The 14009-nt window shown below is 39.3% G+C and overlaps 1 protein-coding gene across 1 annotated transcript in view; it reads right to left on the bottom strand.

Annotated features, from left to right (window-relative positions):
- Positions 1-2482: 2482 nt before the first annotated feature.
- The window catches only part of LOC140244044 (tRNA endonuclease ANKZF1-like), a 17955-nt gene continuing 6428 nt past the window's right edge, over positions 2483-14009 (bottom strand). The window contains exon 8 of the mRNA XM_072323695.1: positions 2483-2574. Within this exon, the coding sequence (XP_072179796.1) occupies positions 2483-2574 (92 nt within the window). The remainder of the gene's footprint in view (positions 2575-14009) is intronic.

Genomic DNA, 14009 nt, shown 5'->3' on the forward strand with positions numbered 1-14009 from the left:
GAAAATCGAATAGCCTCAAGTTTACATATATGATAAAAATTAAAGAAATTTCCTCGAAATTACTATAATCGAAAACTTGAGACATTTTATATCTACGTCTCACAAAGATATAGTACATATATATATATATATATATATAAGTACATGTTGGCATGATAATGCCTGGGGATAGATTATTATGTCAACTATTTTCCATTATGAATGCATGCTCCAATCAAATTGTGAAAAGGTGGTCATGAATTAGCATTTCTTACGAACGATCAGGAGAGACAAAACAAAATAAAAGACCTGTCTTACTCCAGTTCTCTCGTAACACTCATTGGGCCATTATGCATGCCTAACGAATTATAATAGCTGCTTTTTCTAGCCCTTTTGCTAGTACCAATATTCGAGAAAAGATCATCTATCAAGTAACTGTACGATCTCCGTGCATAATCTAATGCTTTTAAACACACTTGCCTACTCGCCTTCAGCTGGCATTTGCTTACGGTTCCAACAAATTATTAGTTATACATTTTCTCATGTTGTGACAGTTCGATTGGTTCTCATTTTGAAGTGAGCCAGAACCTAAGAACATTCTCACTTATAATTTCCAAAGAGTATTGTGCAGGCACGCAAACTAAATTTAGTTGTATTTCATTTAAATGTAATGGGTAAGAGGGTATGAGAGAGAATGCTGAGCTATGAAGTAAAATGGTAAAGTAAAAAGTTTGTTAGATAGTATTACAAAAGCCTGAATATTGCAAGAGCTCCGGAGTAAAAACAGTCAGGGAAAAACCCTATGTATGATAACATTGTGAGAGCGTTAGACTGCATTCTGACGCGTCGTTATCTAATTTACATTCTTTATTCATATTTTTCATAAAAAACACAGGTAATGAGCCGGATTGGGTTAAAATTCTCACTTACAGCTTTGTAGAAGTCTGAGTCAACAGTATCACACAGTACTTCAAGACGTATTAGTACAAACGATTTCTTGAGCCTGCACCGTTTCAGGCTCAGTTCTGGATACGGCGGTAGAAACTCATTCTTTTTTGTTGTTTATTTTATCATTATTTACTAATCTCTTTTCTAACTCACAGGTAGCGGATTTCTTTGCAGGCCAAATTCGGAAATGTACTGTTGATTATTACTTATACATTTTCTCATGTTGTGACAGTTCTATTGGTTCTCATTTTAAAGTGAGCCAAAACCTAAGAACATTCTCACTTATAATTTCCAAAGAGTATTATGCAGGCACGCAAACTCATTTTAGTTGTATTTCATTTAAATGTAATGGGTAAGAGGGTATGAGAGAGAATGGAAAGTACTGAGCTATGAAGTAAAATGGTAAAGTAAAAAGTTTGTCAGATAGTATTACAAAAGAAACTCATTCTTTTTTGTTTGTTTATTTCATCATTATTTACTTATCTCTCTTCTAACTTAAAGGTAGTGGATCTCTTTGCAGCCCAAATTCAAAAATGCCTAGAGACAGCTAGTAACCAAATATGCTACTATAATTTAATAAATAAGAAATAACCATTCCAGTATGTATCTTAGTGTGCACAGTAAGACAGATCAAATCAAATAGGAAAACATCTGAGCATTAAGCCTGAGGTCTGAATTTGCACTCAACTTCTTCCAATGGCTAGCGGATGTTTAATTTTTGAATTTCACTGACCTCCAAATTTCACAAAGAAAACCTTCTTAGCATGATGGTTAATATGACATTTGACTGATATTGGAGATGTTTGCGAATCGGATCTACTACCTTTAATATTATTAAATCTAAAATGATTATTTGAAAGTTCGGAAATGCTGGAAATATCCTACCACAGGGAGGCAAAATATAAATGGTTCACATTTACAATTCATTTTGTTTTAAAAATTTTCTTATTTATTTTCGTTTTTGACAAACTCGCATACCAGGCTTCAGGCCTGCTAACGCGGGTATACAATAGAAAAAATAAAAGTTAAAACAACACCAGGAAAATCACTATTCTCAATTTTGCGGCGCGCTACGCGCGCAGAGTCTCGAACACAATTAAACTTTGCAACTTCCTGGCAAAATGAGTTTTTACTATTTCCTAGATGAAATACCGTAACGCGATTGCATGCAACAGACAAAAATACAAATTTCCTCGAGACTTTAAAACGTCATTAAAACAGTCAAAATTCACAATTTGCGGCGCGCTTCGCGCGCAAATTCTTATACAACTTTTGTAGTTCGGTCGTCCAAAGAATATATATATATATATATATATAATTGTGTGTGTGTGTGTCATCATTGGTATTGGTACCGAAGGTCCGTTTTTTTAGTGACCGCACCCCCCCCCCCTTGAAAAATCCTGGCTACGGGCCTGTAGTTCATCAAAAGGATATGCGCGTTTATTAAAAGCTTCTTCTTTATCTAAAAAATCGAAATCTGGCGTAACAGGTCTAAATAAATCAAAAAAAAAAATCATCATCTAACATAGAGTGAAAAGGTACATCTTCTATCCTGTCATTCATTCTGAATTGCGAATGCAGAGGATAGTGGGGAGCGACCATGCGTGACTGTGAAAGGGTCACGCATGGTCGCTCCCCACTGGTTGGCTGTTAACGAGAAGTGAGGTGCAGAGAGTGTCAGAAATGAAAAGATATAAGAAACAATGAATATACAACATGTAGAACGTGGCTAATTAGTCCGGGAGCCAGCGGGGGTCAGCCTAGCTGAAAAGGTTACCAATTTTTATGTATATAGCAATTTAGTACATACGCCCCTAAGTATGGAAATGCACGTCTGGCTGGTCATCGGTGGTGGGTGTGGCCAGGAGGGCCAAAAAAAAGGACCCCTCAAAATTAGGCTAGCCTAGCTGGAAAAGTAACCCCATGAAAACAACTGGAACTTGTTCGTTACACTTACAGGATAAATGAATGACCATTGCCAGACGTTTTAAGTGGTGGGGGGTAGCCGCCAGACGCTCTTAAAGGCCCAACTCCAGCTAGGCTAGCCTAGCTGGAAAAGTAACCCCATGAAAACAACTGGAACTTGTTCGTTACACTTACAGGATAAATGAATGACCATTGCCAGACGTTTTAAGTGGTGGTGGGTAGCCGCCAGACGCCCTTAAAGACCCAAATTTTTCCAGCTAGGCTAGCCTAGCTGAAAAAGTAACCTAATGAAACCCACTGGAACTTGTTCGTTACACTTACAGGATGAATGAATGACCATTGCCAGACGTTTTAAGTGGTGGGGGGTACCCGCCAGACGCCCTTAAAGACCCAACCTTTTCCAGCTAGGCTAGCCTAGCTGAAAATATAACCTAATGAAACCCACTGGAACTTGTTATTTACACTTACAGGATATATGCATGGCCGTTGCCAGACGTTTTAAGAAGTGGGGGGGGGGGGGGTAGCCGCCAGATGCCCTCAAAGACCCAATTTTAGACTATAGCCCTGATGGCTGGAAAAGTAACCTCCTGAAACCCACTGGAACTTGTTCTATGTTTGTATCTCACCTGATAAACACTGTCGACATAGTATTCTGGTGTTCTTTCAATAACTTTCCACACTTTTGAGCTATATGACCACCAAATTCACTCCTCAGATCATCTAATGATTGCTGTCAAGTGTTAATATTGGTGAAGTCCGACTACGTCAACAGTCAAAAAGTCAATGAACTAGGCCTATGCCATTTGAAAATGTCTGTAATCACAAAGTTGATACGTGGACGAGACATCACTTCGCTTTTGCCTTGTTAGATGGTGAATATTTGTAAGCTTCCGTTTCAAATTCATACAGCACCAACATACATGTCTGGGAATAGCGGTAAAGAAGATTAGAGTCTTTGGCAACAAGTGCAAAATTAAATTCTGTGCCTTATTTGCTAAACAAACGTGGTATAGTGATAGGAGGACAACGACCTGTTAGGCAATATGACGGACCAATAGCTCTATATTATTAGTGTTATAGAATAAATGACAATGATGTAGTTCTGAAGCATACTTTTCATTAGATGCTTTTGCAATGACTCAATGTATACTTTTAATCGAACTAAGTAAATATCCATGACTTGCTCATGAATTACGGCAGAACGATTCGGTGAGGAAAGTTTTCTGTCATGTCATTACGGAAGAAGTGAACGTGTCAATATTTTGCTATTTGTTCCATAATTATTTCTGAAGTGAATGTATTTTCCTAAAACATTTTTTCTTTTATATATTACCTACGTTGCATCCAAATTCCTATTCGTTGAAAAAATGCGGGCCATGTATTCAAAGGTCAAAGATCATAGGTTAATGGAAGTAGGGCATACATTGTACAACATTTCACTAAGTTGTTTGTTTGTTTTTTGTTTGTTTGTTGTTGTTTTTTTTTTTTTTTGTTTTTTTTTTTTTGGGGGGGGGCATGATTCAAAGTGTCCTAAAACCTTGTATATGTATTTAGTTTTGTAGTCACGACTCTTGCTATGTATGATGCCAAACTCTTCCCTCTCATACAAATGCAGCCGTTTCAGGGAAATAATTATGATAATGATTGTTAATGCTGAAGTGGTTCATAACATTCCATTGATACTATTTATAGAATTAAAGTGAATTTGACAATGGTATATGATATCCGCAATTTACTCTTTGACAGGTTCTATCATCCGATTAATAATGTATAAATTGAATATACAGTAGTCCCCTATTCAGTAACTACAAGTTAAGTTAGATAAGCTGCATTCATTTTGCACGCGACCATGGCGTTATAGCCAAAGATGACTGAATTCTGTAAAATCTGTGTGCCTGCACAGGATTGGAAAACGAAACAACTTTCTGTGTATAGAACAACGAAACAGAAACTGGTGCATGCATTATTCTCAGTCACTTTGTTATGCATAATGATGGTTTGCTCATTGCAGTTCCGGAATCTCAGCTCGAGGGACTCGAATTGATCCCAAATCAGTCGGCATGCGTGTATCACCCAAAACAATGATATCTGAACACAATTATAACTGCAGTCCTCCATAGTCTCTATTGGTTGCCGATAGGGGCTGGTATCAAGTTTGATTTTCATATTATTTACAGTGCCTTGTATTTAAATGTTTTCATCGAAATGCCCGTATACGGTATGCGTATCTCAGTTAACTCTTTAAACCATAGTTGTAATCTACTTGCCAAGAATCTCATGTTTTCAATAAGCGTAAACTCCAAGACATGTCGTGATAAGGACTTTCAGACAATTGGCATCGTCATTATAAAACGAATTCCCCTTTTACAAGACACGTTTTAGATTTTAGATAGAAATATGGATTCATTTGAATGCATACAAACAGCTTCTTAAATCCTCTTACATTTTGTTTTTAAGATATGGTGTATACTTTAGAAGTGTAAGAAGCATGCTCTTGTTTTAGAGGCTTTGAGTACTGGTAAGAAGCATAATATGTTATTCTTATAGATTATGTGAATAAGTACGCATTCAAACGTTTTGAATAAAACGTATCCAGACAACTGCATATCATATTTTCACCTCTTTCGTCATGCAGATGTATACTCTTGCCGAGAAGGTTAACTGTTTGATAGATATAGTGCTCACCTTTTTTTAATATTGAAAAGGTAATTGGGTAAATTTTTGGTTTCAGTATATTATTCAAACACAACTAAGTTAACTTTTACATTAACATTTTCACAACTCACAAATTCCACACGCACACACATTTCATGATTCACAAGATCCAAGTTACACTAATCCTATTTACTTTGCAGAGTGCAACAACATAAGTTATATTCTGAGCAAATAGGCTTACATCAGTTCGCACTATTTAAGGTTTAGAGTAGTTAAGGAACTAAATCGTACCCGATTATGTGATGCTAAGTTGCACCTTGAGATGATGGGCAATATTGCCCCTATAAAGGAGCAGGCGGTGACACTGACTTGCTCCTTTAAAGGAGCAATTTTGCAGCAGTCATGGAGCAAATAAGCACCACATAGGTGCAACATCATACCAATAAGGCACAAGATTGCACCCTCAAGAGAGGGTACATTCTTGCATCCTTCGGGCATAAAGTTGCACCTAAAGGAAAGAGGTTGCGCCTTTTTCAAGGGGGCAAAGTTGCTCCCGAGGGTGTAACTTTCACCCTTTCTTGAGGGTACAAAGTAGCACGCAAAGTTCCAAGATTGCACCCTCAAAACAAGGCACAATCTTGGAACTTTGGGCGTTTCTTTGCACCCTCACGAAAGGATGTAAAGTTGCACCAAGATGTAAAGGCTACACGGGGTGCAAATGTGCGCCGAAAGGTAAAGGGTGCAAGATCGCACCCTCAAGAAAGGTGCAACTTAGCACCCCTTTGTGTGGGTGGAAAGATGCACCCTCAAGAAGAGGACTGGTGCAACCTAGCACCACTTAGTGTGGGTGGAAAGATGTATCCAAGGGAACATTTTCGCACCCTCAATAAAGGGTTCAACTTTGCACCCTCTCTGCAATATTATTTTTATACACACGTGAATTCCTTGTTCCTGTGAGCTACGTTAATATGAGCGTGACCCAGTATTAGACACGTGTCAAGCCTTTGCAGACACAGAATTTTTTTCGTCATATTGTTTAAAGGTCATTTAAAACAAATTTAAATATATATTTATTTCTTTTAAGTTAAGAGGAGCAAAAATGTGGAGATCATGACCTGTGATACATGTTACGGAAAGTCTATATTTTTATGTGTACTCGGGTTTTTTTTTTTCAACTACAAGGAATTACCTATGGGCTAATTGGATAAAGAAGCTAAGCATTACTTTTTTTTCATCAGTTAATGTCAGTGCTGGTGTATTATTCTGAAAAGTTGGCATCTAAATGTCCTCCAAACCAAGTACTTTTTACACTGTTTAAAATTATATTCCTGTGAGTTACGTTTCTTATGAGCATGACAGATCTGTAGACACGTGTCACAGTGGTTACAAACACTAAGTTTCCTTGCTTTCATCGTTATCAAGAAGCGATTTTGAACAATTTCAGATGTTCTGGGTTTTTTTTTTTATTTCGTTACGAGAAGGCAATAATGATTTCATGTAAAACATGTTAAGGAAAGTTGATAGTTTGGTTATTTTATCATTACTCATCTTCGTCTTCTCAACAAGAAGATGATACACATGAGCTCATTGCTAAAGAAGTTGAAGGATGTTTAATTGCTGGTAGCCACGTAGGGGCTTTTGTCATAACATTTTGCATCTAAATCCCTCGAAACTAAGTACATGCAGTATTTAGTTTATAGATAACATAGTATTTTTGTTGTTGCTGTGAGCTTATTCATATGAATTTTAGACATGTTTTCTCATATGTTTCTGTCATATGCTTTACTGAAGAACAGCAAATGTGAGTTTATTGTCAAGAGAGGTTGATCATTACTTTACAGTTAAGTTCATTGAAGTGCCGGAGCATAAACTTGTCTAGAAATATTAGCATCCTAAACCCTCCAAACAAAATACGTGCAATACTAGACACGACAGGAATTCCTTGTTGTTGTGAGTTATGTTTCTTAAAAACACTGATTTTTTTCTGCTTTTGCAATGTACTATGTTCAAAAACACTCTTGAACAATTTTCAGATTTCGTTTCTTTCTTAAGAGAAGAAAATGGTGAGGTCATGTGAAGCATGTTCCTATAAGTTTTATTTCGTTAATAATTTGTCTTTACCCATCTCCGTTAATAATTTTCTTTACCCATCTCCTCAACCGTAAAGTGATACGGTACCTAAAAAGTCATAGGCCAAAGGTGTTGAGCTTTAATTCCCCTTTTTAAAGTAAATTTAAGAGCTGGGGCATTATCTTTAAAAAGTTGGCATTTTAAGCGATGTACACCCGAGGACGAGTCTTACTGAATGGATTTCTTGTTGCAGTAGAATTGTATTTTTTATGAGCTGATGGAGTATTAGACAAAGAGTTCATTTGCCAAGTTTTGATTGTCTTTTGTTTAATCATCAGGGGTTTGTTTTATCATGGTCATAGAGGAAAGAAACTTAATTATAAAAAAAAAGCCTTCATGATATAAAAAGAGATACTGTAGGAGACAATTTCATCAAAAGTTGTGATTTCCAACATTTCCAAAATGCAATTGATGAATATTTCTCCCCAGGGCACAGAAAGAAAGTAGTTCTTGGTCTTGTTTTTTTTTTTCACGTCAGTATGTTATAATACCCGCGGTTTACGCCCCATCCCACCAATTTCCATCCGGATACTGCATCCGGCCCTGCTTTTTGTTTTTTATTTTTGTTTTACACTGCAAAGAAAATGAGAACACTGATGTTTGAGAAAAATCCCGACATGTTTGATTGGGCAATTCTTTTTTGATGTCTATCATTCTTTCCAAATAAGTTTTTGGTTATCACTGAGGACAAATACAGATACCCTATTTCTTCTACCAAAACCACAGCACTGTATATTCTCATATTTCTACAGTATTTCGTCTCAACACTTGCCCTATTGATATTTCAAAGCATGTTCCTGTGCGCTCAAGAAACTCCCCCATAAAGGAGATCTCCGGGTGATTCTCAGATTTTTTACATTTGTACAACTATGAATTAGTTATACTGAGGACAGAGTTTCAGAATTTGTGATAATTGGGATGAAGAATAAGAATATTTTCAAAAAAATAGAACAAACTGCAATGAACAAGGATGATGACATGGGAGAGTCACCATAAGAATGCATGAGTTGGGGCTCAGGAAGCAGAACAAAAGAATAAGGTATCCATAGACAGGTGAACTCGCAAGCAAGCGGTTATAGTTATGGAATTACACTGCTATTATTTCTGAAATATGTGAACCTTATAGCTGGTAAAATTGGGTCTTTGAGAGCGTCTGGAGGCTACGCCCCACCACTGAAAGCGTCTGGCAACGGTCATGCATTTATTCTGTAAGTGTAAGAACAAGTTCCAGTGGGTGTCATGGGGTTACTTTCCTAATTTTCAGCTAGGCTAGCCTAGCTGGTAAGAGTTTGGTCTTTGGGGCGTCTGGTGGCTATTGTCTGGCAACAATCATTCAATTATCCTTTGAGTGTATCACGAGAACAAGTTCCAGTGGGTTTCAGGAGGTTATTTTTCCAGCTATGTATAGGTTAGTCTAGCTGGTAAAATTGGGTCTTTGAGGGCGTCTGGCGGCTACCCCCCCCCCCCCCCACCACCACCACCATTTAAAACGTCTGGCAACGGTCATGCATATATCTGTAAGTGTAAGGAACAAGTTCCAGTGGGTTTCACAAGGTTACTTGTTCAGCTAGGCAAGCCTAGCTGGAAAAAGTTGGGTCTTTAAGGGCGTCTGGCGGCTACCCCCCACCACTTAAAACGTATGGCAATGGTCATTCATTTATCCTGTAAGTGTAACGAACAAGTTCCAGTGGGTTTCACAAGGTTACTTTTTCAGCTAGGCTAGCCTAGCTTTAAGGGCGTCTGGCGGCTACCCCCACCACTTAAAACGTAGATATGGCAATGGTCATTCATTTATCCTGTAAGTGTAACGAACAAGTTCCAGTGGGTTACATTAGGTTACTTTTTCAGCTAGGCTAGCCTAGCTGGAAAAATTTGGGTCTTTAAGGGCGTCTGGCGGCTACCCCCCACCACTTAAACGTCTGGCAATGGTCATTCATTTATCCTGTAAGTGTAACGAACAAGTTCCAGTGGGTTTCATGAGGTTACTTTATCAGCTAGGCTAGCCTAGCTGGAAAAATTTGGGTCTTTAAGGGCGTCTGGCGGCTACCCCCCACCACTTAAAACGTCTGGCAATGGTCATTCATTTATCCTGTAAGTGTAACGAACAAGTTCCAGTGGGTTTCATGAGGTTACTTTTTCAGCTAGGCTAGCCTAGCTGGAAAAATTTGAGTCTTTAAGGGCGTCTGGCGGCTACCCCCCACCACTTAAAACGTCTGGCAATGGTCATTCATTTATCCTGTAAGTGTAACGAACAAGTTCCAGTGGTTTTCATGAGGTTACTTTTCCAGCTAGGCTAGCCTAGCTGGAGTTGGGCCTTTAAGAGCGTCTGGCGGCTACCCCCCACCACTTAAAACGTCTGGCAATGGTCATTCATTTATCCTGTAAGTGTAACGAACAAGTTCCAGTTGTTTTCATGGGGTTACTTTTCCAGCTAGGCTAGCCTAATTTTGGGGGGTCCTTTTTGTGGCCCTCCTGGCCACACCCACCACCTATGACCAGCCAGACGTGCATTTCCATACTCAGGGGCATATGTACTAAATTGCTATACACATAAAAATTGGTAACCTTTTCAGCTAGGCTGACCCCCGCTGGCTCCCGGACTAAATGTCTCAGTAGGCTTCCCCCCGATAGAATGTACAAGAACAAAAGGCATATGTGAACACAATAAACATTGTCATTTTGTCAGCGTTATCATCATGTTTTGTTCTCATCTTGTTTGATTTGGTTTTCTGCCCTCCCCCCCCCCCCTCCCCCCACCCTCACCCCCATCCCCCGTCGGGCGAGTTTTTTTTTTTCTTCTTCCTTTTTTTTTCTTTTCGTTTTTGGCGCCCCCAAGGAGTGGCGCCCGGGGCACGTGCCCCCTTGCCCCTCCCCCCCCCCATACGCCACTGCCTGGTCCTTCATTACAGTACACAGTAGCTACTGTACAGCATGCATAAAACAGCGAAGTCAATGAAATCACCTGACACATAATACGTAATGCTGTCTGGTTAATGTAAAAAACATAAAACAGCGAAGTCAATGAAACCACCTGACACAATATACGTAATGCTGTTTGGTAAATGTGGACTTATCGGCTTTTGCAAAAAAAACAGGAGTGGACTTACCGGATTTTGGCCGCAAAACACTGATTTTGGACTGAAATAACACGAATAATATTGCGTTTTGTTATCAACTGATTATACATCTTTAGATTGATCCCACAATTCCTTAAATCACAGTATTATGTCGGCTGACTTTTGTGAAAATGGACTTATCGGTTTTTGCAAACAAGCTCTTCATATATATACATAGGGGAGCGAAAGAGAAAGAGAAAAATTGAAAGACCTGTGAAGCAGCTAAGTTATAGGCATAATACGAGGCTAAAAGGAAAGGATATCATTGTGTAAAAAACTAATACAGTATAATGATGCACAGGATCCGCAGGACAGAGTCTGAGTGGATTGCTGAGAATATCAAGTTGGAACTGCTTAAACCCACGAGCACAGTGAGTTGGGTTTTTAGACTGTCCAAAAGTTAAACGAGAGTATCCAATTCTCTCTGATCCACGAAATAGGCCTGTGCATCATTTGTGTTATAAAATGCGCCTGTAAATTCATGAAATACAACCATTTCCCCCATCATGCGTCCGGTATAGCTTACAACACATACAAGACTTGAACCATGCTTTCGGACTTTACCGGACGCATGGCTCAGTGTGGATCAGTAATAATGCGTGACCAATCTCTGACCCAACAGATTGCAGAGATTCTAAAGCCCATTTTAAACTGAATTTGAGGTTAACTCACATTATGCTCTGCCATTTCAACGCGTTCAGTAATTCCAATAAGGATCCGAAGGCTTTTCGAGATGATGGTGATGTATAGTGGCTATTGCTGTAGTTTCGGCGATACACTTTCTTTTACTGTCACACACTGTAAACAACTTCACACGCATGAGATGTAGAAGCGCACGCCAGCTGCACGCAGTGCTCTTTGTCGGAGCATGCGCATAGCCATCCATATGGAAAACTTGCGCGCATTTGCTCCGGAGCGAGAGCACCGGTGCTTATAACACGTGAAAAGACGCGTCATATCCCCCTCCTTTGGGACAAATATAGCTCTGCACAAAAAACATGGCTATGAATTCAAAACCCTCACACTCTAAATGAAACTAGAATGTACCCTCTTTCTACTCCGTGTATTTCCCCAAAAAATAGGTTTGGGGAAATTAGGGCACTTTTCCTCTGAAATTCTGCTTCAATCACCAAATCTTGAGTTTGTCTATGGCGGAGTACCCAAAATAAGCCATAATTTTCGGACATGCCCAGACAAGTTTAATCACAGGCTGTACCACGGAAGCTTAGTGGAATCAGGGAGGTCCACCTCCCTGGTGGAATTGTTTAGCCATAATTTTCGGACATGCCCAGACAAGTTTAATTGTTTAGCCATAATTTTCGGACATGCCCAGACAAGTTTAATCACAGGCTGTACCACGGAAGCTTAGTGGAATCAGGGAGGTCCACCTCCCTGGTGGAATTGTTTACCCTCGCACTTCAAAATGAAGTAGAATGTTTGGGTTCTGAGTGATGTATAACTTGCTTTGATTGGTCAGAGAGAAATTACAAAACTGCTTGTGACTTTGCTAAAGCGTGCGAGCATTTGTGCTGTCCATTGTACACAATTCCCCTAATGCTTACGGACAACGGACGAGTGTGCGTAAACAAACAATTGTGTTTGTGCTGTGAAACGAAGGCGGGAGAGTTCAAGTTATTCACAATTTTCGCTGGATATCATGCCTTTTGAATCGTCTTTCGTCCACATTATAACAGATTAGTCTTTATTAATATTCTGACAATCCTGCAGAGTGTATTACCACTTCTTTCAGAGCTAAATATTGCCAAATTCAAGGATCATCATGCGTATTTTGCTCTGAAGAGATGACTTGAGGTTGCAACAAACCGTGCTTGAACTTTTTCAATGAAATCACCTGACACATAATACGTAATGCTGTTTGTTAATGTAAAAAACATAAAACAGCGAAGTCAATGAAACCACCTGACACAATATACGTAATGCTGTTTGGTAAATGTGGACTTATCGGCTTTTGCAAAAAAAACAAACAAACAGGAGTGGACTTACCGGATTTTGGCCGCAAAACACTGATTTTGGACTGAAATAACACGAATAATATTGCGTTTTGTTATCAACTGATTATACATCTTTAGATTGATCCCACAATTCCTTAAATCACAGTATTATGTCGGCTGACTTTTGTGAAAATGGACTTATCGGTTTTTGCAAACAAGCTCTTCATATATATACATAGGGGAGCGAAAGAGAAAGAGAAAAATTGAAAGACCTGTGAAGCAGCTAAGTTATAGGCATAATACGAGGCTAAAGGAAAGGACATCATTGTGTAAAAAACTAATACAGTATAATGATGCACAGGATCCGCAGGACAGAGTCTGAGTGGATTGTTGAGAATATCAAGTTGGAACTGCTTAAACCCACGAGCACAGTGAGTTGGGTTTTTAGACTGTCCAAAAGTTAAACGAGAGTATCCAATTCTCTCTGATCCACGAAATAGGCCTGTGCATCATTTGTGTTATAAAATGCGCCTGTAATTCATGAAATACAACCATTTTCCCCCATCATGCGTCCGGTATAGCTTACAACACATACAAGACTTGAACCATGCTTTCGGACTTTACCGGACGCATGGCTCAGTGTGGATCAGTAATAATGCGTGACAATCTCTGACCCAACAGATTGCAGAGATTCTAAAGCCCATTTCAAACTGAATTTGAGGTTAACTCACATTATGCCCTGCCATTTCAACGCGTTCAGTAATTCCAATAAGGATCCGAAGGCTTTTCGAGATGATGGTGATGTATAGTGGCTATTGCTGTAGTTTCGGCGATACACTTTCTTTTTACTGTCACACACTGTAAACAACTTCACACGCATGAGATGTAGAAGCGCACGCCAGCTGCACGCAGTGCTCTTTGTCGGAGCATGCGCATAGCCATCCATATGGAAAACTTGCGGGCATTTGCTCCGGAGCGAGAGCACCGGTGCTTATAACACGTGAAAAGACGCGTCATATCCCCTCCTTTGGGACAAAAATAGCTCTGCACAAAAAACATGGCTATGAATTCAAACCCTCGCACTCTAAATGAAACTAGAATGTACCCTCTTTCTACTCCGTGTATTTCCCCAAAAAATAGGTTTGGGGAAATTAGGGCACTTTTCCTCTGAAATTCTGCTTCAAATCACCAAATCTTGAGTTTGTCTATGGCGGGAGTACCCAAAATAAGCCATAATTTTCGGACATGCCCAGACAAGTTTAATCACAGGCTGTACCACGGAAGCTTAGTGGAATCAGGGAGG

The sequence above is a fragment of the Diadema setosum genome, chromosome 20, assembly GCF_964275005.1.
Source record: "Diadema setosum chromosome 20, eeDiaSeto1, whole genome shotgun sequence".
NCBI classification, from domain to species: Eukaryota; Metazoa; Echinodermata; class Echinoidea; order Diadematoida; family Diadematidae; genus Diadema; species Diadema setosum.